Source organism: Miscanthus floridulus, chromosome 16 (assembly GCF_019320115.1).
Source record: "Miscanthus floridulus cultivar M001 chromosome 16, ASM1932011v1, whole genome shotgun sequence".
Taxonomy (NCBI): Eukaryota; Viridiplantae; Streptophyta; class Magnoliopsida; order Poales; family Poaceae; genus Miscanthus; species Miscanthus floridulus.
In genome coordinates, this window is record NC_089595.1 from 20,022,672 (window position 1) to 20,044,980 (window position 22,309).

A 22,309-nucleotide genomic window follows, 5' to 3' on the forward strand; every position below is an offset into this window, starting at 1 on the left:
GGTATTACACGTTGTAGCAACTAGAGATCAGTCGGTATAGAAAATTATGTATCCTCAGTCGGGATTACTGAATACTTTGGTCGAACGATCCGTCGGCACAACTAGATTGGGCCTCACGCGCGCTCAGAGCAGCCCATCTCGCGCGAAATTTGGCAGGCCGGCCCACCGGCCAGCCTTATTGTCAAGACAGCCAAGGCAAAAACCCTAGCCTCCCCAGTCTTCCTGCCACCGCCCCGCTCTACTCTGCAGCTCGGCAAAATCTGCCGCCGCGCGCGCTAGCCCCTCCCCAAATCGCACCGCCCGTCCTCCTCCCCTCACGACTCGCCAATTTTTCGCCGCCGCCGCGCGCGCTCGCTCCCTCCCGAGTCGCCGCCGCGCTCATCCTCGCCCCTCCAAAATCTTCACCTCGCTCGTGCTCGCCCCTCCAAATAGCGCCACCACACCCGCGCCCTCTCCCCCAACAAGGCAACAACCATGCGCTGCCCGCTCCTCCTCATATCCTACTCATATGTACTGCTAGCTTGACCCCTGCCGCTGCAATTTCCCTCGCCGGCTCAATCCTCCCAAATCAAAATCGCAATTTCTCTAAACTAGGGATTTGTGCTCCGGCTTGCATTCATTGGGGATTGGATTCATCCATCGCCTGGTAAGTAACCCTAGCTCTCTTCTTGTTACCCAAATCGATCTATCCTTCACACTCAGTTAGACACGGATCGAGGTCAAGGTGGCCATGGCTGGGCCCATCAGGCCGACAAGATCTTGCTATCCTTGAAGGAGGTCATTGCATTGAAGAGCTGCTGCCCTAAGCCGTGCTCCAGGTACGAACATGCGCTGGTTGTTGCAATGCATCTTGCTCCTCCTTTGCTGTTTCTGTGTAAGCATGTCTCATGTTGTTGCTTAGTTGATTTGTTCAGTAGCAATGACAACTGATAAAGGATTTCAAGTTAATGATACGATTTTCTAGCAATCTGGAATGTTTCTTTCAGAATTCTTAGAATGGTTTTGGTAGTTGCATAGCCAATAAGCAATCTGGAGTGTTTCTTGCAGAACTCTTAGAAAAGGGACCAACAGTCATGCCATGATTCATATTTTAGCAACAAAGTTTAGAGAAATACCGAGTATCTTCTTGTGAGACAGAAGGTAATATATGTGGTCCTTATTTTTTGAAGACTAGGATGTACTGCCAAACAAAATTAAATGACATTTTTTTCATCTCTATCTCCATTGCTGAGTGATAGAATGCATCTAAAAGTGAAGTGCCTTCATTCATGTACTAAGCACTGGCTGTTTAATTTGTGAGCTGTTTAGATATTTTAGACCCCGTAATGATTTGGCTTATAGAATAAATCATTCATCTTATATTATATCTGTCCTTAGTAAATGTTTAGGTGACCTTATAGATTTAATCAGTCATCTTATATTATATCTGAGCATAGCTAATAGTACATGCAAATCTGAATGCATTTGTATATATACTGAATTCACCAAGAGATGTGATAATTTGGAGAGTGAGCACATGGATAATGATAGTGGACTAATTGTACCATTGCCTGATCTAAATCAAAATGTAACTGTGGATATTGTTAATGGGATTGTTCCTTCTGTTAGAACAGACATAGATGGTATAATTGTTGACCCCAAAAAAATCTAAAAAAGGTCTAGAAAGTAAGTCTTTGTTCAAAAAGTATGGCTGCTATTATTTTCTTACTGTTTCCTTTCAAAGATAACTAATTCCTATTTTGTTTTCTTTTTTTCAGGACAACAAATGGCAAGCGCAAGAGGAAATGAAGGGGAGGAACCCATCATCAATGAGTATGAGCAGCAGCGGCTTGAAAGGATTGCAAGTAATAAAAGGAAGCTGGATGCTCTTAAGGTTCCTAGGCTGAGCAATGCGGGCACCGCGACGTATCAAGCACGGAAGACATTCTTGTGAGTTATCACGGTATTGACGCGTCAACCGCGCTATCGCCAGATCGGCCCGCCAACGTGGTGAGAATGACGGGACAGGTGGGCCACGTGCCCGCCTTTTTCGTTCCCCACCGTCAGGCGCTAGCGGTTGAGTTTCCCAGGTGCCGCTTGATGGAAAACGGCACCGTCTCCTTCATGAAACAAAGCGCGCGCGGATAACGGGATCTCTTCCCATTTACTCCGCCAACTCTTCAGATTCCATCTCCATTGTTCCTGCTCAAAACCTTTCGCCTCCAACCGCGCAGCCGCACAGGAACTCAACCTTGCACGCCGCCTCTCACCTTCCAAGCTTCGCCGCATCTCTGGCTTGGAGCCCCCGAGCGTAGCGAGGGATCCATTCCACCGCCCGCTGCCGCATAGCCCCCGAGCGTAGCGAGGGATCCATGGTGCCAAAGCAGCGAGTCGTGAAGAAGCCGAAGAAGAAGGTGAGCGCCAGCGCGGGAAGCCCGCCGTCTCGCGACCGAGAGTGATGGCCATCGCGGTAGACCTTGGACTGGCTCAACGCTCTGGTGTGGAATGGTGTCTTGCCAGACCAGGCGACAGGCATTTGGCGGCCCGGCGCAGGTGAGGATTTCCCCACCCCCGAGACCAAGGAAGTCGTCGTCTTCGAGTCATTTTTCCTGCGCGGATTTGGCCTACCCGCACATCCGTTTCTCTGCGGCCTTCTTTTTTTTTACGGGATTGAATTTTTCCATCTCAATCCCAATTCCATTCTTCAAATTTCTATCTTTATCCATCTCTGTGAAGCTTTTCTAGGCATCGAGCCCCACTTCAATTGAAGTGGTAGCCTCGTTTGTAGACCTGCTTCTTGTTGCCCTGCCAGAAACACTACTCCTACGAGCTTCCTCTTGTGGCACAAGAGGAAGGGTTAGCTCCCGGGTTAGGTAACAGGATTTCATTTGTATAGCTGGGGAAGAAAAGCACAAGTGATTGGTTTGCATCATGCATAAGAATGTGACCTTGAATAAGATATGCTTCATTAATAATAGAGTGAGGTGTTTGGACGTAAGGGATTGCAACACCATCAAGTGCTCCAACTTTTGAAGCGATGCCGGTGATTAAAGAGGCACACTCAATAGGACCAGTCATCTTGAAATTTTCTAACCATTGAGCAATCATGGGTTTGACAGGAGAAACTTTGATTTAAGCATAGCATAAAGAATTTTAAGCTCATCATTACGAACAGGCCTAACATCATCTCCAGGAAAAAGAGATACAGCAAGCCATTTATGCATCAACCTCAAGGCAATTCAACATTTCTGCAAACCTAGCTCAACATTGAGGTAATCTAGTTCAACATTTTGTGTAGTATTAATTGTTAAAATAGTGTATCTAAAATGTTGAGCTAATACATAAAAAATGTTGAGCTAGTATATATTATTTCAACATTTCAAAAGTCTAGATTCAACATTTATGGAAACCTAGTTCAACATTCTAGATAAACTGGTTCAATATTTTGCGTAGTATTGTTGAAATAGTGTATCTTAAACGTTGAGCTAATATATAAAAATGTTGAGCTAATATATCTAAAATGACGAAACTAAAAAAACAAAAATAAAAAAATATATACAGTCACGTGGGATCTCAATCCGTTTGAAAAATTTCGAAAAGGCTCATAGTTTAATCGGAATTAAAACTAAATGCACCGTTAGAGAGATAAGTAAGGCCCTGTTTAGTTCCGAAAATTTTTGGCTTTTGGCTACTGTAGCATTTTCGTTTTTATTTGGCAAAAATTGTCCAATTATGGACTATTTAGGCTTAAAAGATTCGTTTCATGATTTCTCGGCTAACTGTGTAATTAGTTTTTTTTTCTATATTTAGTACTTCATGCATGTGCCGTAAAATTTGATGTGATGAAGAATCTTGAAAATTTTTGGTTTTTGGCTTGCATCTAAACGCAGAAAAGTTTGAAATCAAAACTCACATCACTCAAACAAGTAGCTGACACCTATCCGTCCTTTCAGCTCTACCCACTTCTCGCCAGCATGCTAGCACGTGGTGGTCCCCAGCCCTCGTCGCAATGCACCTGGGCCGCCAGCATGCTCCATCTAGTCCGTTCGCTTAATTAATTATATGCACACGCATCTTAAAGTGGAATCCCGACCGACTTCAAGCGCGCAAGCAGGCCCGCTCGAGCATCGAGGCCCACTACAATTTGGGCCCAGCGCTCGGCCGCCAGGGGCCAGATCGCAGTGCCCGATGGCGTTGCCGTTGCGTGGAAGGAGAGGGCGGAACCGACGAGGGTCGCCGGCGGCTCCCACCCTGGCCGAACGCGTCCTCGACGTCTGACCGACTCCGGCAGGGGCGGCAGGGCCTCCCGCAGGTGAGCGCTTCCATCCGTGGTCCGCAGCAGTAATGTCTGATTTTTCGCTTTCTTCTCCGGAATTCGTCACATATATATGTCATCGTCCTGTGTTTATCCTTTTATGCTGCAAAGCTTTCACGATTTTGATCAGAGATTTGGTCATGTTTGTGGCCACAGAGACACAGTCTAGCCAGCCTAGTGAAAGTGCCACTAGTGATTGCAATACGTACGTAAATTGCCAAATACAAATATACGTTGTCTAGTCGATGGCAGCGTGCAAGATAGGTTTTTCAGCTTTGTTTTGTGTCTATTCTTTCTCCATCTCAATCATCAATCAAATGGGCTGAGCAAATAATTGGAAGTACCGGGTCATGAGGTACCCTTTAGTACCCGGTGATGTTATGACCTGGTACGAATAGGTCATTCACGAGTTACTTCAAAAGGAAAGCATCTCTTTGTCCGTTACATGTGCTATATAGATGAGATGGTAAGTAAGCCTTGCGCGAGGCTTGACGTCTCCCGAGTTCGAATCCCGCACCGCGTTCCCACATATTTTGCGTCGAAATTGCCTGATTTGTGACTTGCGACAATGCACGTCTAGGAGCCTCTAGGCTGTTCAGATTTTTTTTTTCAAACCGGTACTAAATGGCATGTTTAGTACCGGTTGAGCTACCTGGTATTAAAACGCGTTGCATTTAATACCGAAGAAGCGGTACCGATCGGACGCCCGGCACTAAAGGGGGTTCCCGACCAGTACTAATAGTCAATCCTCCAGTAGTGATATCGTAAGGTTTCTTATGCTGAAACCTACTCAACCGAGTTCGAGTCCTCGACTCGGTTCGGGTATTCGTATGTTCTTGAATTTATTTTAATAATTTAACTTGCATTATTATTTTAGTGGTAGGTGATATGCCCATAGACAGCTAAGCAGCAATGCATCTGTGATGACTTTGTCCTCATAGCAGTAGTGTTGTGTGCGTGTATTTATAGGGATAAATATTCACATGTGCCTCTCCACTGTATTTCGGGGAAAAACGTGATGTGCGAGTAAAATTTGGCTTGATCGTGTATGTTGTGGAATCGGTTTCTCTCACACCAAATCAACCAACAGTACTTTCAATCATGGCTTATCAGCTAAACAAGCCCAAACAAACAGGGCAACATGTATATGTACCTAAGCGCCTGTTTGTTTGAGCTCCAGCTTTTGTACTTTTCTGAAAAGCTGTTGCTGGCTCTTTTATTCTGAAAAGCCATCACTAGCTTTTTATAAGACGTGTTTAGCTTTCTGAGCTCAAAAGGCTACGGAAAGTTCACAGAACTGTGCTTTCCAGTTTTACGTATAAACTCACTTTTCTGAGCTTCCAGCTTTACGGAAGCTGCATGAGAAATTCACTATTTGTTTAACCTTCTAGCTTTTCACGTTGAGAAACTGGCAGAAAGCTCAAACAAACAGCCTCTAAATGCAGGTGATCTTCTAAACACCGTCAGCATCTAAACTGCAGGCGGACAGAAGATCACAGTGAATCCAAACGTTATCTACCAGCAAATTCACTGTGATTTCATCAACTTCTATTGGACAAGAAACATCATCAGCGTCTAAACTGCTTCGCGAGGCATCAGCAATGTGAGGCACGTTTAGGCCCACATTGATAATATCAAATTGAAATTGCGTTACCATAGGTAACGATTGCGACCCATCACAGTCATGCTGGCTAATAGGGTGCAACTCATCTTTAAAGTCTATATTAAGCTCATGTACAACATTTTTTTAACATCCATCAACATTTGTTAACATTCATTAACATTTTCTGAAAAGAACATTTGGCTTAATTGTTACCAACATTTCTTGACGTTAGCCTATATTTTTTTATATGTACCACAATTTTTCTTTAACTTTTTTACACTCACAGACATTATTCCTGAACAATTTTTTTTCACGCACCAATTTTTTTTTGCATTCATCAACATTTTTTGGCTCAACATTTTTTTGACATTCATCAAATTTTTTTGCATTCACCAACATTTTTTTGCTCAACTTTTTTTGCATTCATCAATTTTATTTCGTAAAACATGTTGAGATAGTCCATCTAAAATGTTGAGATAGGTCTTTGGGCTGTTTGTGGGCCTATTATTGGGCTACTGTTGTGTTTATAGATGTTTAGTTATCTATCTACCGAAAGATAGTTAGGATTTTCGGGCTGATAGTCTATTAATATTTTTTCATTAAATTGGTAGAACAGGTATATGTCTTCAAAATTGATAGAATTAGGCCCATTTATATCGGGAGCTCCCTCCCTGCTACTTGGGCCATGACGCTTTGGATCGCCCACATAAATCCACAAACGCAGGCAGGGCCGAGCCAAGAAGACGATTATGTATATTTGGATCCATCCCGGATAAATCCAAAATGGTTTTTACCTGTTACCGACCCCGACGGTTTCGATTTTTACCGAAAACCGGTCGGTAACCGGTAAAAACCGAAGAATTCAAAAAACGAATTGCCAGCGCAACCGGTTGTCGGGTACCATAAAAAGGGGTACCCTAAGCAAAGATCGAAAAAATTGCTTAGGACTTGTAAATATCGAAGCCAAAATACAATCGCAGGCAAACCCCCATTTCATCCGAGGCCCGGCTGGATCGCCCGGCCCACCACGAACAACATCCAGGCACGACCGAAGCAGGCTCGGCCCAGAACCATACCACGAGGCCTCGGATGAGGTACCGATTCTCCGACTCGTATGAGGCCCCGCGCCACGAGGCCTCGGACGAGCCACCGATTCTCCGACTCGCCCGAGGCCCCGGGCCACGAGGCCTCGGACGAGCCACCGATTCTCCGACTCGCCCGAGGCCCCGCGCTACGAGGCCTCGGACGTGCACCCAGTTACCGACTCGCTCGAGGCCGGCTCGGCATCAGCCTCGCCACCGCCGCTTTGACCGACTTCTCTAACGGGACGTCACCTCCAACTAAAGCGTTCAACCACTCCCACAATGTCAGTTGCACGATGGCACGGTACAGCGGAGTGGCCGACGAGACGGGAGTCACATCAATGCCCTGCCATCCGGGACAGGACAGGGCGGGGGTTACCGGCCGCTGTGCTCGGCACTGTGCCCACGGCTGACGCCCGTGCTACACTGTGCTGCCTTACCCCTGCTCCAAGGACAGCGCGACGTGGAAAGTCATGCCCGGGTCCCTGTAGCCTCGGAATCGACGTACAAGGTCAACTGCTCTCTCCGAGCCTCGGCTAACCGCTCCCGGGTTCCTGTAACCTCGGGGCTTGCACCAGCCGAGCCCCCCACAATGGTTCAGCCTCTGCACCGACTGGGCCTCGGCTCTCTACGTCGACGACGTGCTGGGACCGGCACGTCGCCCGCAGTATGCGCCACGCCCTGCGTCAGGCTGCAGGAGCTCCCACGTCGTACACAGGGCCTAGCTCCTGTATTCTCGGAATCAGCGCACCCGCGCCGTCGCATCAACCCGGCCTCGGCTCTCCGCACCGGTCAAACCTACAGTGACAAGCATGTCTCCAACAGAAGAAGGCGCGCCTGCCGGGCCACCACAGGAGCTCCCACGTCGCACAGGATCGGGCGCGACCGGCGCGTCGCTCTAGTGCCCCAAAGACAAGACCGCTCCACCGACCATACCGCCATAGTGACAAGATGTAGGGCTCGGACATGCCGCCTCTGCCAAAAGAAATATGCCACGTAGCAAATACATGTACCGCCCCTGCGCCTCCTTTCGACTATAAAAGGGAGTGACCAGGGCCGCTCCTAGGCAAGACACAACCCCGGGCAAGCGACGGACAACAACACCCTATAACACACATACTCCTTCACTGCAAGAGATCAACATCTCAAGCAACCCGCACTACTCCTTACAGAGACCTGGGACCGGCTCCCTCTCTCGCTCAGCTTGTAAACCCCTACTACAAGCACCTCGGTGCAAGGAATACAAGATCGCTCTCTCAGACTGGACGTATAGCACCTATTGCCTGAACCAGTATAAACCTTAGTGTCTCTTTGCATCACCATCTGGGATTAGGGACACGCAGTACATTTTCACTCGTTGGTTGAGGACCCGTCGGTCCAAAACACCGACACCGGTAAAAACCGCTCGGTAACCGGTAAAAACCTTACAGTAAACCGTCCGAATTCAAAATTTTCAAATTTGAAAATTTTGAATTCGGGCGGTTTATTGTGCGGCCGAACCGGTGTCGGACCGGAGCGGTGGTTTTCGTTGGTTTTGTAAACCCTATTTGTGATTCGCTGGGAACATTGCGCTAAAGACTCAGTCATAAAGATGAGATAAAAGCAACAAAAGAAACTAGAATAAAATGAGATTGAAAAAAGGGAGAGAGAAAGAGAGAGAACAGGGGCAGTTGCCGTGGCCCGTGGGAGCCACGTAATGGAGGAGGTGGTGGGCCAAGCGACAGCTAGCTGTGGTGTGGTGGGCATCCCAGCGGCCTGCAAGGCGGTTTCCCAGCAGGCGCGTCCTCATTTACTAATCCCCACCCACCATAATTAAGGCCCCGCAGGACTTCTCTATCGGCTTCAGGAGCCGTTTGGAGCCGTTTTCTACCAAACGGAGTAAAATAAAATAGCTTCACTTGTGAAGTCCCTAAACACATGCTCTCACAATGATTTGGGGTGGGATGGAGCCAAAAAAAAAAATGGCTTCTCCCGGCTCCTCCTCCAGGCCCCTAAAAACATGCTCTCACAGAGAAGCCATTTTGCCAAACGGTTTACCAAAACAGCTTCAGCTCCACCGATGAAACTATTCGTAAAGCAGAAGAAAAAAAAATAGCTTCACTGATAAAGTGAAGGCCTACCAAACGGGGCCTAAATCGATCGATTGCCGCATCTCAAGGTGTAGTTGGCATCGATTGCCGCATAGAAAATTGTTATTCCGGATCCGTAATCTCAACTGCTCCTCTTTTATGCTGCCCTTTGTCATTATGCGTTAATATAATCTCAACTGCTCCTCGATTACCGCATAGATTAGCACCTCTTTAGCCTTTGTGATTATGCGCTGGTGGGCCCGGCGCCGGGGTGAGAGAAGACACGGCACCTAATACTTTCCTCACCTTTGCAGTGCCGTGGGCCCGCCACTTCCCTTCTGGCCCACATGTCATGGAGGCGCGCGAGGAGGGGTATCGGTTTCACATGTCATGGCAAATAAAGAAAGGCCCAAGACACGTCAGGCTGTGGGGGATAAGGGAAGACACCGCATGCACCTCCACCACTCGCGTTGCCTTTGCCTTTGCTTTTTCCCGGCGGCCTGGGGACCTCGAGCTCGCCCGCCTAGGAGCTCCAGCAGCCGGTCCGCTCCGCTCCGCCGCCGGTGCGGCAACCACGCCGCCGTAAGACCGCCTCGCGTGGCCACCGGTCGTCCCCGCGATACACCGCCGTCGGTGCGCCGTGCGCGGCGGCGCTGTCCCGCCGCTCCTCCGCCTACCGTCCGCCTGCGCCACCACCAGCTAGGGCACCGGCAGCACCGCGAGCTGCCGCGCCGCCCCGACGTTGGTCCTTCCCGAGCCCGGTGTCGTCACCAGTGTCGCCGAGAATTTGTAGAAACGAATAATACTGGTTCGTTCACTTATTTCTTTGCTCAAACTTAATTTCTGCTTAGAGTTTGTGCCTTGTGGTGGGACTAAATTAGCTGCTTATTCTGCTGGTTGCATGCAGGAGATCGAGCTGCGGGCGCACGGCCGGATCGGAGGAGGACAGATCAGCCGGGTTCCTGTTGGTTGTGTACTTGTGTTCCTGCCGGCGGAGAAGCAACCATGGCCGAGTTACTGATCGGGCCACTGATCTCCATGGTGAAGGAGAAGGCATCCAGCTACCTGCTGGACCAATACAAGGTGATGGAAGGCATGGAGGAGCAGCGCAAGACCCTGGAGCGCAAGCTGCCAGCAATCCTGCACATCATCCAGGATGCGGAGGAGAAAGGAGCCTCCCGACCTGATGTAGCAGCTTGGCTCAAACACCTCAAGACAGCGGCCTATGAGGCCAACGACGTCTTTGATGAGTTCAAGTACGAAGCGCTTCGGCGAGAAGCCAAGAAGAAGGGCCACCACAGCAAGCTTGGATCGGAGGTAGCAAGACTCCTAGTCCCCGCTCGTAATCCCATTGTATTCCGTTACAGGATGGGCAAGAAGCTATGCAGGATTGTGCAGACCATCGAGACCCTGGTCACCGAGATGAATACATTTGGTTTCAGACACTTGCAGCAAGCACAGCCATCAAGGCAGTGGCGACAGACAGATTCCATAATCATTGACTCCGACAGAGATATTCTTAGCAGATCTAGAGATCGGGAGAAGAAGAAAATCGTGGGGATGCTCCTTGATCAAGGTAGCAACATGGATCTCATGGTTCTTCCAATTGTTGGGATGGGTGGGATGGGCAAGACCACCTTTGTGCAACTCATTTACAATGACCCTGCAATCGAGAAGCACTTTGAGCTTCGAAGGTGGTGCTGCGTGTCAGATGATTTCGATGTCAGTACCATTGCAAGCAACATCTGCCAGACCAATGAGAAAGGTCGTGAAAAATCATTGCAGGAGCTCCAGAGTATAATAAGGGGGAAAAGGTACCTCATTGTGTTAGATGATGTATGGAATCGGGATGCTGATAAGTGGGGAAAACTAAAGACCTGCCTTAAGCAGGGTGGCAAGGGCAGTGCAGTACTAACAACAACTCGTGATGCAGAAGTGGCTCACATTATGACCATGGGTGTAGCTGAAGCCCATAATATCGAGAATCTGAGTGACGAGCATTTAAAGGAAATTGTCCAGAGCAGAGCATTCAGCTTGCAAAATCCAAATATTGAAGAGCAAGATGACATTCTCAGTGGATTTGTTCGTCGATGCGTTGGATCTCCCTTGGCTGCCAAAGCCTTTGGCTCTATGTTGAGTAACAGGGCTAGTATAAATGAATGGAAGGATATATTAGCTAAAAGTAACATTTGTAGTGAGAAAACCGGAATTTTACCGATCCTCAAGCTCAGTTTTGATGACCTATCCTCAGATATGAAGCAGTGCTTTGCATTTTGTGCTTTATTTCCTAAAGATTATTGGATCGATGTGGACATCTTGATTAAACTGTGGATGGCACATGACTTCATACCTGTGCAGGAGGATGACAATCCAGAAACCGTAGGAAAATATATTTTCGAGGAGCTAACTCAGAGGTCATTCTTTCAAGATGTCAGGCAAACACTTCCAATTGCCTATTTTGGAAGGTTGTCGCTTCGTAAGTCAACCATATGCAAGATACATGATCTCATGCATGACATTGCTCTATCTGTTCTGGGGAAAGAATGTGTCACTATAGCCATGTTTTCAGGACGGCTGGTCGAGTCTGGACGCCTGGGGACCGTCCAGAACGTCCAGGACGATTAGTCGTCGTCCAGGACGATTAATCGACCCTGGACGAGTCCCCTGGTCGTCCTAGTCGTCCCCTATATATGGGGAACTGATATACAATATATTCTATAATATACTCAAACTAATATACACACACTAATATACTACATGTTCTGGGCTCTAGATAGGTCAGTTGGCCACTTACCTGGCTGCTGCAGAGCCCTTTCTTGTCTTGCTGGCTGCTGTTGACAAACTGAAATTATAGAAAAATAAAGCACATTAGCAAGGAAATATGGTGAAAGGCAATCAGGTGAAAGGCAATCAAGTGATCAACAAAGGAAATTAAAACAGTAAAGCACACAATTTAAACCAGTCCAGAACTGCATAGTGCATAGTGGCTAGTGGGCATAGTGCCAAACTGCCATTGCCATAGTGCATAGTGCAATAGTGCATACATCAAGTCCAGTATATAAATAGGCAAAACAGCCAATGATCTAAAGAACTACTCAAGCCTCCTCCATCTCCATCTGTTGCACATCCATGGGAAACCCTAATGGGCTTGGGCCAAAATATAAAATAGGCCCAGCTCTCAGATACAGCCCACTCTCAGGCTGGACGGGCTGGACGACTAGCACAGCCTGGACGGGCGATTAATCGCGGCTGGACGACGATTAATCGGACGACTAGTTTCCTGGACGGTCTGGCCTATTCGGAGGCCCTGGTCGAGTTGCTAAAACCGTCCAGGACGATTAGTCGCGATTAATCGCGATTAATCGGACGTCCTGAAAACAGGGCACTATAGTTGGTAAGCCGAGCGTCAACAAGCTGTTGCTAAATCCGACCCGCCACGTCTTCTTATCTGGTGCTAGTACGGTTTTCTGGAAAGAACATGTTACAAGTTTGAAGAAACAAACTGCAACGCTCCATACGTTGTTTTCTCCAAATTATGCTGACTCCCTTGATATATCAAAGTACACTTCACTGCGAGCATTACACCTTCCAGCTGATTACACCTTCCAATTTTTAATAAGACAGGAACAGCTTACAAGACAGGAACAGCTTACAAGACACATACAACACCTAAGGTATCTTAATCTGTCGTCACATTCGTTCGAGAAACTTCCTGAAGGTATAAGCATTATGTATAATCTACAAACGTTGGACCTCTCTCATTGCGAATACCTTCGTCAACTTCCAAAGGATATGAAGTATATGGCAAACCTCCGACACCTCTATACCAATGGATGCATATCATTGACGTGCATGCCTCCAGGACTTGGACAGATCACTTCTCTGCAGACTCTAACATATTTTGTTATTGGTGATGGCTTGGGATGTAGTACTATCGGAGAACTTCAAAACTTAAACCTTGGTGGAGAGTTAGAGTTAAGTGGTCTGCAAAATGTAACAGAAGTGCTTGCAAAAGCGGCCAGTCTTGAAAATAAAGAGAAACTCACACACTTATCTCTCGAGTGGAATGATGATGCCCGTGAGAAACCAGATTCTCATAATGAGGTGTTAGATGCCCTTAAACCTCATCATCGGCTGGAGATGCTAAGAATAAAGTCCTACAAAGGCACCAATTTACCGTCATGGATAACAGATCTTAGTCTGTTGCAGCACTTGACTGAGCTCCATCTGCTTGGTTGTACGCTGTGTGAGGAATTTCCTCAATTCTGCCGTTTCAAAGCCCTTGAAGTTCTGTATTTGGAAAATTTGGACAAATTGCGAAGCCTATGCAGCCATATGGTGTCTACGCCATTTCCAGCACTGAAGCAACTCCGGTTACATGATTTGGAGAGCTTGGAGAGATGGGTCGCAACAGAAGGAAAAGAAGATGAATTAACCTTTCCTGTACTTGAGGAGGTTGATATAAAAAACTGTCCAAAGTTGACTAGCCTACCTGAAGCACCAAAGCTCAAGGTTGTAACGCTGGATGAAGGCAAGGCGCTGCTCTCCTTAGGAATAGTTAAATCAAGGCACATGTCTTCAATTTCTAACCTAATGCTGTGTGTCCGTGACACAGAAGCACTGCCTCAGATAGATTATAATTGGGATTCATCACAGAAACTGGAACTATCTTTGGGTGGCACAGAAGCCGCACCTCTGTCACAACTGAGCATATCTGGCTGCAACTTTTTCTTCGTATCAAGCCAGTCACAGCTAACACCTGGGGTCTGGAAATGGTTTGAACATCTTGCAGATTTCACAATTGAAAGCTGTGATGTGCTCATCTACTGGCCAGAAGAAGTGTTCCAAAGCTTGGTATCTTTGAAGTACTTGTGGATTAAGTCCTGCAACAAGCTAATAGGGCCCAGACAAGCGAAAGGTGGCAAACCTACACAAACAACAGATCAAGTCCTGTCACATCTAAACGTGATAACTATACACTGTTGTGAAAGCATGGCACAGCTCTTCATTCTTCCCCCATCTATCAGATTTATTGAAATTGCGCAATGCCCTAAGCTTGAGTTCATATGGGGAAAGGAGGAGCATCTTGACACATATACATCGCTGGAACATTGCCGCGACCCTGCATCCACCACTGGTACCCTAGAGCAATCGCCGTCTCCAATTATTCGTCGACCATGCCTCGTAGATCTAGAAATAAGATCCTGTGATAGCCTGGTAACACTTCCAAATCTACCACCGTCCCTCAAACGTTTACACATCTTCCGCTGTGAGAAGCTCTGCTCTGTGTCAGGAGACCTATGTGCACTCGAGGCCCTACGTATTTCTGACTGCAATAAGTTACAGTCAGTCAATTCCTTGGGAGACCACCCATCATTAGAAACACTGATTCTTTCTGACTGCCCAAGCCTTGCATCTTTAGGATGTGATGGTGGTCGTGGGAGTTACTCTGCTCTTCAGAAGCGTAAGATCGAATGCTGCCCAGCCATAGACATGAAGCAGTTTTACTAACGCCATCAAACAGCTGCTTGACAGCTTTGAATATGAAGACGTATCACACGTTCATTCAACAAGCTCTGATGAAGGTACGACCTTTCACTTTCCTCTTATTCAATTTGTTTCCTTCAAATTTCCCTGCTTTGCATGCCCTCCTATTTTGTTGACGAACTGGTTGATAGATGGGTTTGTGGGGTGGGATTTTGGGGTTTCATCTTCATTCCGGCTTTTAGATGGTCCTTTTCTCACTGATGTAACCCCACATATTGTTGGTTTATACGGCAATTGGTTTTCAGTCTTGGTCTCTTGGATGCAGTTGACGTGCATAGAGAAATTCTGGAAATATGTGCTATCCCTTGGTGTTGAGATCAGCTGATGCGGAATCATTGAAGTACTACTGAAACGAGATCCTGATCGGTCTCAGTTTTGGAGAGCAATTTGTGGTGAATGGAAGCAGTCCCAAGGCTTCAAGAACTCAGGGAGTCGTGCTTCAAGAACTCATGGAGTCGTGCTGTACCATTCTCCACTGCCAGGGCCTAAACTAGGTACGTGGAAGGCGCACTGTGTTTTGTCAACAACACAATTCCTTTATATAAGTTGGTATAGTAAAAAACCATGCCTTCGTCTGTGTTAATCAAATCTCATTTAGCACATATATGGGGACGTGTTGTTAACTTGTTACCCCCATGCTTTTCATTTTTTCTGTGCAGACATGACCCATTTGTCCTTAAAAAGCATAAAGGAGGGCACTCACATGTACACACGACTGCCATCTGGAAGCTTCATTGCAAGCCTCTGCTAACGATGACATGCCTGCAGTGGATGACAAAAACGACCAAGTTTGTTTTCACGGCGCTACCAGCTGCTGGTAATTCTCTTGTCACTAATGTACAGTACTCCATTCTGTCATCCATCTAAGCCGTGGAGACTATGATGTCACTCTGAGTCCTTCAGTTTGCCACGTGAGCCGATGAAGCAAAAACAGATGATGATGATGGATGATATAGCCACCGGGACCCACTGCAGGTTATTGGGTCACCATACTTCTATTATGAAAATGTGGCACTTGCTCCAAAAGACATTTGGACAATTATTTCAAGATTCCTTTATGATATTCAGCCAGAGTAGGTGGACATTATTTTAGGATTGGTGTATCTTTTTGTCTCCCAAATTAACGGTCGTGATGTGGATGATCCTACGTTCTAAATATCTCATTTATGTAAGACTTAATATATGCGCTAGATTATGTCGATAGGTTCTTAGGAATCGACATTATCGATATAAATCGTAGTTTGTATATTGCGATGATTAACAGTCACGATGTGGACGGTCCTAGGTTCTAAGTATCTCATTTATGTAAGATTTAATATGTACGATGAATTTCATATGTAATGTACTCTAGTTAATATTTGTGATGAATTTTTATCTCTACTATTTGATATATATACATATATACATGTGCCAACCTTGTCGTAATAATTGGAACATTTTATTAGAATTGCGCGGGAAAGAAAACTGCTAGAGGCGGACAATTTCAGCTCCTGCCAATTTGGCAACTTTAGTACCAGTTGCAAGCATGCCCGATACTAAATGGAGGAATTTAGTACCAGGCAAAGGCTGGAACTGGTACTAAATGCCCCTAATTTTAGATCCTGCAACTTAGCAACTTTAGTACCGGTTGGGAATCCTGCCCCGGTACTAAATGGTGGAATTTAGTACCAGGCAAAGGCTAGCACCGGTTAAAGTGTCCCACCTACAAATACTTCGTCTTCTCCAAGCACTTAGCAGTTTCCAAAAATTAGCAGTTCCTCCCTCTGCGCCGTGCCGTCCCCATCGCCCTAGCCCACCGCCACCGCCACCGCCACCGCGCCGTCCCCGTCCCCATCTCCATCACCGTCGCTCGTCACCCCATCCCCGGCTCCGTCGCCATCGCCCGTCGCCCCATCCCCAGCTCTGTCGCCATCATCGTCGCCCCGTTCAAGACCACCGCCACCCCGTCCCCGGCCGCCGTACCGGTCGTCGCGCCTCTCCCTTCCCTGCCTCCCCTGCAGGCCGCCGCTGCGCCTCTCCCTCCCCCGCCTCCCCCGCGCGCCCTCCCTGATTAGGTTTTCTTTTTTTCGATATTTTTGATTTTGATGCATTAAAATGATTTTGCTACCCGTATTGGATTAAAATGGCTATGATTTTGCTTGAATTGAATACCAATTTGTATTGGATGCTAAGTAATTATTTTTTGTGATACAATTATGGACAAAAGCTATCTCTCTTAGAGGACATGTAGATATTCACGAGTAGCATTGTGATAGAATTGTGGATGGCTATGAAATAATGGTCTAGATTTATTTCAATGTATATGATGTGCGTATATGACAATGTAATATTAGTGGCAAAGTTGACTAGTTAAGAAAAATGGTGGCAAATTATCTTATCACAATTTTATTTGGACAGTTTGGGCTAACTATGGCAAGTGGAAGTTCTTCTCGCCGTGGTGGTGGCGGCCGTGGACACTACATTTTCGAGGAGGCATCGTTGGCTTGTCCTTCAGGAATTCACTTCCCTAATCGCGTCATTGACTTGCCAAAAAGCGATCGAAGCGGATGAACAATTCCCAACATAGTAATATTCTTTCCTTCTTGTAATTAGTTTTTTTTACTACACATGAATAATTCCTAAATTTACTTACATACAATGTAGCTTATCAACAATATTAGATGGCTGAAAGATGTTGTCGAAGCTCTAGGTGGTACTTCACTACAGGAAACTGGCTCTTTGCTGACTGCAATTTTCTTTGCCAACTGTTTTTTTCGACACTCGGCAAAGAGGTCCCTTTGCCAACTGGAATTTCCTGCAGTCGGCAAAGCAGGATTTGCCGACTGCCTGGCTTTGCCGACTGCCAGGCAGTTGGCAAAGAATTGCAGTCGGCAAAGGCAGGCCATGGTTGACGCCATCCACACCGTCACCTTTGCCGACTGCCACTCCGTCAGCAGTCGGCAAAGGCGCAGGCTTTGCCAACTGCCATCCTCCCTGGCAGTCGGCAAAGAATTTTTATTTTTTTTTATTTTCGATCCCAGTTTTTTGTGTTGCCTTGATACAGTAAGTACATGATATATTCCAAGTTTGGGATCATTTTGATTTATTTTGCTATATTCCGTAGATTTTTTCTGTTTCTTTGATTTTTTCCGGCAGCTCCAGATTTGAACTGCAGGTACATGAAATAATGGAATCCGGCGATTCAGAAAATGATATTCATGATGTTTGGAGCATGTTGAGGCCGTGTGCGGGGTCTCGCGTGAAATTTCGACCGTGTTGGTGTCGGAACACGCCGAGCCACGCGCGTGAAAAGTGTTTTTAAATTTTATAAAATCGAAACGGAGTCCGAAAATGACGAAACTTGACGACGTGTCTTGTCATCGCACGCGGAGGCTGTGGTAAAAATTTGAGAAAGTTTCGAGCAAGTGGCGACGTCGGGTGGCTAAAACCTGGACATCCCGCCCGCCGCCACGCGCATCCCCCCCCCCCCCCCCGCGCCCTCCCCCCTCCCCCGGCGCCCCTCCCCTCCCTCTCTCCCGCGCCGGCGGATCCCCTCCTCCTCCTCCCCCGGCGGCGCGCGCCCCTCCCCGGCGGCGCGGCGCCCTCCCCCGCGCGGCGCGGCCCTCCCTGGCGGCGCCCCCCCCCCGCGCTGGTCCCTCCCCGGCGGCGCGGCGCCCTCCCCCGCGCGGCGCGCCCTCCCGGTGGCGCCCCCCCCCCCCCGCGCTGGTCCCTCCCCGGCGGCGCGGCGCCCTCCCCCGCGCGGCGAGGCCCTCCCCGGCGGCGCCCCCCCCCCCCGCTGGTCCCTCCCCGGCGGCGCGTCCCCCCCCCCGCGCTGGCCCCGCCGCGCTGGGCCCCTCCCGGCGCCGGCCGCCCCGCCCAGGCCCCTCACCGGCGCTGCCCCGCCCCGATCCGACCCCCGGCCAGGCGCGCCGCCGCGTGCAGCTCCGGCGTCGGCCCCGCAGCGGCCGCGGCCTCGCCCCGACCCGCCCCGGCGCCGTCGCTGCCCCGCCCCGATCCGGCGTGCCCCGCTCCGTCCGCCGTCCGCCGTCCGCGCGCCGTCCGCCGTCCGCGCGCCGTTCGCCGTCCGCCGGCCCTGCGTCGCCGTCCTCGCCGCGCGTCCTCGCCTCGCCGTCCTCGCCTCGCCGAGCCGTCCCCGCCTCGCCGTCCTCGCGCGCGCCTCTGCTCCACGCGCCGGTGACGCCGTCCGTGACGACGAGGTAGTAGTACTACTAGTAGTAGTAGTTTACTTTGTTAATACCTGCTTATATTCTTCTGCATGGATTGGAAATACATTTGTGGTTGTCGGCCATCGTGCGTGACATGTATATGTGTTTGTCGGCCATCGTGTCGTCTTTTCTTGCAGGTTTGGTAACCTTCCCGTACAGGGGAGGTGCTGCCGAAAATTTTCGTTCTCACTAATTGTTTTTCTTTTTTAGGAGGGCTCCCATTGGAGGCTAGCCGGAGGAGCACGACTCGGCACTGCCCCGCTAGCCTTTCTTCACCGGCACCTGCGGTATGACCCCTCTTTCCGCCACATGTAGTCATAGGTCGCGTTACCCAGTTAGGCGTCTCCCGTCCGAAACGGATACGGTTGGAAGTATGCGTTCTTCGCATATGTATAACCGTATCCGTTCAACGAGTACACCGCGTACCTCCTCTCTCACAAGGGCAAGGCGACGGATCCGAACAACGTCTACAACCCGGAGGACGGGCCCGATGCGTACACCAACCCCACCGCCTACGAGAAGGCCACCGAGTACACCGTCGCGGCTCGCCAGCGCTACGGGGAGACGTTCGACCCCACCGCCGAGCCCCTGGACACAGACCTCCTGCAGAGGTTGGGACCAGGGAAGCAGCACGGCCGCTACTACATGGCCCACAGCGCCCTCGACCCGTCCCAGGTTCCTACGCTGACCCAGGTTCGATCCACGCCCACGAGCTCCAGCGACATCCCCGTAGCGCCCCGGCGGCAGTCAGCGTCACAGGTAAGTGCCGTTTCGTTCGTCGTTCACTCGTTTCGCACCTGTACATACAATCAACACTGCGGATGTAATATTGCAGGCCCAGATGGAGGCCAAGATGGAGGAGAGGATCGTCACGTTGCACGAGCAGATGATGGCGCAACAGATGGCTTACCAGCAAAGCCTGCAGCAGCACTACAACACTCAGATGCAGAACATGGCCAGCTTCTTCCAGTCCATGCAGACGCCCGGGGCGTCTACACCGCCTCCTCTTCCAATGTTCGCTCCACCACCTCCTCCTCCAGAGTTTTTTCCTGTGCCTGCTCCTGTCGCTCCTGGAGGGACCCCGGTGAGTATATTGACTCTTGCTTTAACTTATGCGTCCATGCTGCAGATACTAATGACATCACTTGGCGTTTAACTTGTGCAGGTACAGTCGGCGGGTTCGAACCCGTCTCCTGGAGGTCCCGGCCATCAGATGATGTCGTATCCACCACCTGCACCCTATCCACCGTATCCACCTCCGCGTGGCCCTCCTCCGACGTACTCGTGGCCGCCGGTGCGCGGAGGGTGGCAGTACGCGCAGGCGCCTCAGTTTGGTCCAAGGGGGTTTCCGTGGGCAAACCCTGGGGGCTCTGGGGGCGGAGCGGACGACGAGACCGGGGACGGCGCGACGAGCTAGGTATTTGTCGATTCTGTTATCATGTATCCACCGTATCGTCGAAGTTGTTGTCATGTATTTCTTTTCTTCGTTATGGACCTAGACTTGTTATGTTGAACTTCGTGTGATGGACGTCGACTTGTGGTGTTCGACGTGTTGGACTTCATGTGATGGTTGTAATGCACTTGTGTGGTTGTTATTGTGACATATATGTGAGATATATGTGATGTTGTGCGTTATTGTGATATATGTGGTGATGTTGGCGACAAATGTGATGAAATTGTGATATAAATGGTGCTACCGGTGCTTCTGGTGAAATTGGATTATAATTTGTGATTTTGCAGGGTTTTGATGCGAGAAAACAGAAAACAAAAGCAAAAAAAAAATTTCCAGCTTTGCCGAGCTGGGCAAAAAAAACCCAGGCCAGAGTCTTTGCCGACTGCAATGGGAGGCAGTCGGCAAAGAGGTCAAACCTTTGCCGACTGCAACTCTGAAAGCAGTCGGCAAAGAACATTTCAAAAAAAATATTTTCTTTCTTTGCCGACTGCCGAGCTGGCGGCCAGTCGGCAAACAATTTTTGAAAAAAAAATTCTTTGCCGACCGCCGAGAAACCAGCAGTCGGCAAAGCCTGCCGTCAGGGCTGACGGCGCCACGTGGCTATGCCGACTGCTGGCGTGGCAGTTGGCAAAGGCTTTGCCGACTGTGTGCCACGTGGCAGTCGGCAAATCCGCCTTTGCCGACCCAGGCTTTGCCGACTGCTCTTTGCCGACTGCCACGTGGCTTTGCGGTCGGCAAATCCTTTGCCGACTGGGTTTATGCCTTTGCCGACCGGGGCAAGCAGTCGGCAAAGAGGCGTTTTCCTGTAGTGCTTCTCCTTTAGTGCAATACGAGATAGTTGGTCCACGGAATTTTAAAAGAGTAAAAATCTCTTTTCAAGTAACTTTTCGAGAAACACAGGCCAACCGGATGAGAGTACCAGGACAGCCCATCCCGATGGTTTAAATTGCCGCATGGGGTCAATTAGCACTAAGTAGGGTAACTTTTGAAAGGACCGCCGTGAAGGCCTGCCTACAAAGCTTAAGGATCATGGGTACTTTGTACCAGACTTCTCATATTTTTGAATAAAGGCGAACAATGTGATTAGGACTACTGAGAGGCTTTGTCAGCTGAATCAACATGACATGGTATGGAACACAAATCTAATCATCCTTTTATCTTTAATTATGTTACATCTTTTAAATTTCATCACGTTATTCTCTTCTTTTAGGATGTCTTTGGTCAAACCTTGGCAGCAATGAGCTTTTATGCGATTCTGGCTCGAGTCTTGGATGTGTTGAATTATAGTTACACCGATGGAAACCCAATACGCACTAGAGATTTCAAGATCCAGGCACATCTCACTTTCTACAGGCTATTTTAGCTGACGTCGTCTCCATTGTTCGAGATTTATGGTAGTGCATGTGACCGTCCTTGTGAAGCGCTAGAGAGTGCTCTAATTCATGCTCTAGTTTATAGTGATGAAGTTCTAGGCTTTATGATTGGAGACTTAAGCTATGTGGCATATCTACATAAGTGGAGCGAATTATTAAATATGTAGCATGCATGGATGTACTCCTACCATACCCTTTTCTTGTGGATTTGAACTTGTTCTCTCTAAGACCTTAAGTATTGATGTACGAACTATTGAGTGTTAATGGTTTGAATGGGTTGATACTTGTGATACTTGGATTTGAATGGGTTGATATATTAACGTAATATTATTAGTAAAAGCTCCATCTGATACGAATACGAATTAAAACAAAAGGGTAAAAAAAAGAAAAGGAATAAACTTTAGTACTGGTTAGTTTTTACTGACCAGTACTAAACTGCCGTCCACTGCCCTCGCCGGCGAGCCAGTCATCAGTTCGCGGCCGGCGCCGCTCGCCGCCATGGGGCCGGGGCCACCGCATGCCGTACGGACTGGAATATTATGCTCGTGATTACAGAGAATATCCATTCTACATTATTTCTCCTAGCTCGGTCGATGAATGATCAATCGAGCTCGGCCTTCAATTTGCACTACCGGCCTTCAAGGAGAGTTGTTTGTGGAGCTCGGCCTTCAACGGATCGGAGC

General features: G+C 48.6%; 1 protein-coding gene, 1 long non-coding RNA gene and 1 pseudogene across 2 annotated transcripts; all 3 read left to right on the forward strand.

The window, feature by feature from the left end:
* The first annotated feature begins 239 nt into the window (after nucleotides 1-239).
* Nucleotides 240-3,988, forward strand: LOC136512418 (uncharacterized). The gene is made up of 3 exons (XR_010773084.1): nucleotides 240-818; nucleotides 1,758-3,251; nucleotides 3,933-3,988. It is a non-coding gene; the product is annotated as an uncharacterized lncRNA (long non-coding RNA).
* A 5,383-nt stretch (nucleotides 3,989-9,371) lies between these two features.
* LOC136512417 (putative disease resistance protein RGA4) lies at nucleotides 9,372-15,999 on the forward strand (annotated as a pseudogene).
* A 135-nt stretch (nucleotides 16,000-16,134) lies between these two features.
* On the forward strand, nucleotides 16,135-16,649 carry LOC136510374 (uncharacterized). The gene is made up of 2 exons (XM_066504846.1): nucleotides 16,135-16,170; nucleotides 16,350-16,649. The coding sequence occupies exons 1-2, from the start codon at nucleotides 16,135-16,137 to the stop codon at nucleotides 16,647-16,649; spliced, it is 336 nt and encodes a 111-aa protein (XP_066360943.1).
* Nucleotides 16,650-22,309: the final 5,660 nt, after the last annotated feature.